The 5,286-nt window shown below is 37.4% G+C and overlaps 1 protein-coding gene across 1 annotated transcript; it reads right to left on the bottom strand.

The window, feature by feature from the left end:
* Positions 1–2,815: 2,815 nt before the first annotated feature.
* Positions 2,816–5,020, bottom strand: LOC110104007 (putative pentatricopeptide repeat-containing protein At3g11460, mitochondrial). The gene has a single exon (XM_020832933.2). The coding sequence runs from the start codon at positions 4,977–4,979 to the stop codon at positions 3,033–3,035; it is 1,947 nt and encodes a 648-aa protein (XP_020688592.2). The 5' UTR covers positions 4,980–5,020; the 3' UTR covers positions 2,816–3,032.
* Between the last annotated feature and the right edge of the window lie 266 nt (positions 5,021–5,286).

Here is a 5,286-nt window from a genome sequence, read left to right as displayed (position 1 = left end):
TAATATATATTTTCTCTCTTTTTTTTCTAACTTAATATCAAATATATTATATAAATAATAAGAAGTTGCAGCTTTCGATTAGCTTACAATACTATTTATCAAATTTTTAGTTTTTTACGATCATTATAAGCTCTATTGCAATTAATTTTGATACTATTTAAAATAGGGCAAATTTTTTAAAATAGGTTTGATTAAAACTTAATTATATAATTAAGTATAAAAAAATTATAAAAATAGCAAAATCGCCTGTTTAACGAGGGAGTTGCTAGTCCAATCAACAGAAAAAATAAAAATACTATAACAAGTTGCCAATTAAACGGAAGACTTGCTACAATAACACTATATTATTTTTTTACATTTTAATTATTTATTATGAATAAATTTAATTATTATATAAATTAAAGAATATGATACCAATGTTGTATCATTTGGATGGAATGGATCATAATTTTTTGAATTTTCTATTTGTAATGAAACCAGATGAAGTTTGTGGATTCGCAACAAAACCAATTGATTTATTTTTACTAAATCTATCATTTTGAAATATTTTCAGTCTTTTAACTAGATTCATTCTTTTAACCATACTCTTGAAATTGCCAGCCCTCCCTCAGCACCTACAGACACGCACAAACAACAACAACAACAACATCAAGTCTTTGTCCCACTACGTGGAGTCGGCTACATTAATCTTTTTTCTCCATTGTGTCATTTTAAAAGTCAAATTCTCACTTAAATCTAATAAGAAAATATCATTTTTAATATTTTTTAACCAAGTCTTTTTAGATCTACCTCTACCTATCTTAATATAAGTCAAATCTAATACCTCTATTTTCCTAACCGGATCATCAGAAAGTCTCAAGTCTTGGATGAGAAAAGTGAAGGGTTGCGTTAGGTAGTCGACAGCTAGCATAAAACTTGTCGACTAATCATTACATGAATCCTTTAAAAAATTATACTAATGCTAGACACGCACAATGAAAAAAAAAAAATCTCAGACAGGTAGGTTGCTCGCACCAATCCTGAGACATTTTCCTATACCGTAAACAATAGTGTTACCGTAGCAACGAGCAAATTGCTACAATATTTTAAAATTTTTCCCATTGACTGGATAGCTAAATGAACAAGCAAGTTGTCCGTTAAACGGAAAATTATTAGGTCCAGTCACCGAACCTATTTCTAGGTCCAGACATCCACTAAAAATTTGCCACATGAAATATAGACGTGTCCGCGAAATTTTATGTCAAGCGCGTCAAAGGCGTAGGTAAAGCGCAGGTAAAGTGCAGTCAAAGCGCACCTAAAGTACAGTCAAAGCGCAGTCCACATGGCAAGTTTTTATTAGAACCTAGAAATAGGTCCGGTGACCGGACCTAATAATTTTCCCCGTTAAACAGATTATGACTTTGGCTATTTAAAAAAATTACAATTCTTAATTATATAATTAAGTTTTTAATCATACCTACTCTAAAAATTTGCCATGAAAATATCTTTTTCTCAATAACTCTACAATCCATCATCTAGTATTCTTATTAATCTAAAATTTCTTTCAATATTATTCTAAACATTCTTTAAGAATCTTCTTAATAAAACAAATCATCTAATCCTTTATTAAATTTGTCTCAACAATTATTTTTTTAAGTATTTGCTAGTTAAAGGTCATAAATTATTTAAAAATAAAATAAAACTTCCCTTGTTATATTTCTATGTATTATTACTCACCTACCTTAAATCCTCTCAAATACCAATTTATTTAAAACTATATTCCCATTTAAATTACCCCAATTGCTATCTTTTACTCTCCATAGATACATTCTAAATAATTTATCTATGTCTACCCTTAAATTTATTTTTTAAATTAACTTTTAATTCGATAAGCAAAACCATATTTATAATGTCCTCATAGATAGTTAATTTAATATCAATCTCCTAACACTAATCCAATCTACCTTAACAATTTTATCTTTAAACTTTCTATCCATTAGTACCTTAATTCTATTTATATTATTAAACTTTCTAACATAGTTTGAAGTTTTCCTTTATTTATGTGGTAACTTGTAAGTAGGGGTGTCAATTTCGGGTCACGAGTCGGGTTTGTGTCGAACCCGAAACTAACTTGACACTATTCGGGTCAACCCAAACCAGACCCGTTTTTTTAAAATGGGTCGGTTTTCCGGAACCGAACCCGACCCGCTTCGGGTCCGAGTCAACTCGGCACGACCCGAATGACCCAGTGCCAACAAAAAAATGCTAATTTTCAGGTCCAAAACGGGTCAACCTCGAGTTGTCGGGTAAAAAACAGGTCAGTTTAGGGTCAATTTCGGGTCAAACGGTCAACCTGAAACCGACCCGATTTTTGAAACGGGTCGAATTGTTGAACACGAACCCGACCTATTTCGGGTTCGGGTTGACTCTAATCCAATATTTTCGGGTCGGGTTCAAGTCGGGTTTTCGGGTCGTGTCAAATATTGACATCCCTACTTGTAAGCAAATAATAATTATTTATATTAATCATTACATCCACCAAATATTTTATCTTTTCATTCATAAAACCAAAATTCAATACGATAAATTTAATCTTAATTTTAAGCCTAATCTATCCTTGCTTAGTTTTTACCAAAATTGACTTATATTGTGGCATGTCAATTGTAGGTGATATCCTAGCAAACCTTTGCCAACTTTTCATGCAATTGCATTAAATCTCTTTATCAAACTTGTCAAAGTTATAGTGTATCACTTACGTGTGACATCCTAGCAAATCCTCACCTACTTCTCACCAAAACCAAATTAGCTCATGGCACATCATTCCACTTCCAGCAGATTCCCTAGCACAAATTAAATTAACTTTGGATTCATTTCATAAATTATACATAAATTTTACAATTAACAATCGACTTAGATCAACCTTCAATCATTCCATTTGCGTTAACTAACATTGACAAACTAGTAATCAATTGAATTTGAACAAGTTAGTGTTACCTCAAAGGCAAAAATTTCTGAAAGTAATCGCCAGATCTTGATCCAGCTCAAAGAAGAACTCACCAGTAATCCTTGCATGAACAATATCCACCCTCAAAATGATGATACCTAGTAGCATCTCTCACAACAAACCTGCGATTAGCAATCTTTGACACCAACTTAATGAACAAATGGCAATCTTCACAAACCCTCAAGTTCTTTATAACGACAATCTCCCTCCCTGGTTCAGTATTCAGCAGCCCAAATGCTATGGCCAACTTCTCACTATGAGTTCCAAAAATCTTGCTCTTCCACATATTCCTCCCTTTGCCCACAAATTTGTTATCCAAATTAGCTTTTACTACTCCACAATTCTCCTCCATTACAAGATTCTCCAATCTGGCAATCATATCATAGATACTTTTGGCCTGCAGGTGGGAATGGTCATCAGCCAAGAACAAATGAACCTTTCCCATATGCTCCATATAGCTACATCCAGGATCCTTTCTAAGTCCTCTGGTTTTCATCATGGCTCGAATCCTTGCAACACCATCTAATCTTCCAGAATCCAAGTATATATTTGACATCAAGACATAGTATCCCACATTGTCAGGCTCAAGCTCAACGACATGTTGAAAAGCCATCTCCCCGAATTCAGTATTTTTATGGATTTTACAAGAAGACAAGAGAGAGCCCCAAACTGCTCCGTCAGGCTCCATAGGCATGGAACTGATGAGCTCCACAGCTTTTTTTAGCAGGCCAGCACGGCCCAAGAGATCCACCATACAGGCATAGTGCTCCGGCCGAGGCTGGACTCCATAGACACTTTGCATATTCGAGAAATACTGGATTCCAGCTTTGGTCAGTCCTGAATGGCTACATGCAGATAACACGCTCACCATCAAAACTCCATCAGGCCGCAGGCCTTCTGAAAGCATTCTGTCAAACAGGTTCAATGCAATCTCTCCATGGCCATGTATTCCGAATCCAGATATGATAGCAGTCCATGAAACAAGGCTTTTGTCAGGCATTCCATCAAAAATCTTGCTCGCACGAGCTAAATCTCCACATCTAGCGTGCATGTTTATGAGCGCATTTTTTAGGAAGGTATTGGAGCTGAAAGATGGGATCTTTTCTATGTAGCGTTCGACTTTTAGCCCAAAGGCGTGGGCGCCGAGATTGGCACATGAGGAGAGCACGCCAACGATGGTGACTGGGTCTGGATCAGCTTCCCCAGAGCGCTCCATTTCATCGAACAGGTCGAGAACGCGGTAGCCGAGGCCGTTCTGGGAGCAGCCGGATATCAGAGCGTTCCAGGAAATAAGTTCGCGGGGTTTAGGCATCTCATCGAACACGTGGCCGGCGAGATCGATATCGCCGGTCTTGGCGTAGGCGGTGATGATACAGTTAGTCACAGCCGGGTCGAAATTGAAGCCGGAGAAAACGGTCAAGGCGTGGAGTGAGGAAATAGAAGCTGGAGGAGAAACGGGAATCAATGCGAGAAGAGTGATGGAATTGAAAGGGAGGTCAGAGTGTCGCATTCGGTTGAAGAAGGAGAGGGGTTCGTTGGAGGGAAAGGCATGTCCGGAGATGATGGAGTTGAAGCAGACGACAAGGGTGGGGATCGGGGTGGGGGAATCGGGGGCGGAGATTTCGTGGAGAAGGGCGTGAGAAAGGGGGATGAGCGAGAGGCGGGCGTATGCAGATAGAAGGGAGGAGATGACAAAGGCGTCGCCTGGGATATGGCCTGACTTGAGGGCGAAGGAGTGGAGATTGGAGACAGTGAAGGGGAGGGAGAGTGCAGCCGCCGAGCGGAGAGGGGATGGGAGAGAGAAGGCATCCGGTCGGGGGTTGGAGTGTACGAGCATGAGGCGGAAGAGGGCCAAGGCTTGGCGATGAAAACCGCCGTCGGCGAGTTCCCGCAGGCGGACGTTCCATGGGCAAGTTTTGCAGGAGCTTGCACTGTTTATTGTGATTGCTGCTTGTAAAGGTTGTATGGTTTGGAATAGTGAAGATGAAGATGGCATAATCCGAAGAAGTCAAATGGTCTCATTCCTTTCTCATCTAAAAAAAAAATTTTACATACATAACATCCTATACTATTCTATTTACATATTTAACACTTAAGACTTTAATATTATATATATACCACAAATAGTTCATTTTCATATCAAATATGAGAAGTAGAAATGAAATATATAAGTGGCAGGAAAGAAATATGAGTGATATATTTGATATTAAAATTTTAAGTGTTAGATATATAAATAGGATGTTATAAAATGGTATGTATGTAAATTTCTCAAAAAAAAAAAATATTACATATCTATCATTTTA

Source organism: Dendrobium catenatum, unplaced genomic scaffold (assembly GCF_001605985.2).
Source record: "Dendrobium catenatum unplaced genomic scaffold, ASM160598v2 fragScaff_scaffold_847, whole genome shotgun sequence".
Lineage (NCBI taxonomy): Eukaryota > Viridiplantae > Streptophyta > Magnoliopsida > Asparagales > Orchidaceae > Dendrobium > Dendrobium catenatum.
Note: the sequence above shows the minus strand (reverse complement) of the source record. Positions and strands in the feature narration are given on the sequence as shown.

Excerpts from the sequence above, each read along its gene's own strand:
- LOC110104007 (XM_020832933.2), bottom strand. The coding sequence starts at position 4,979 with ATGCCATCTTCATCTTCACTATTCCAAACCATACAACCTTTACAAGCA.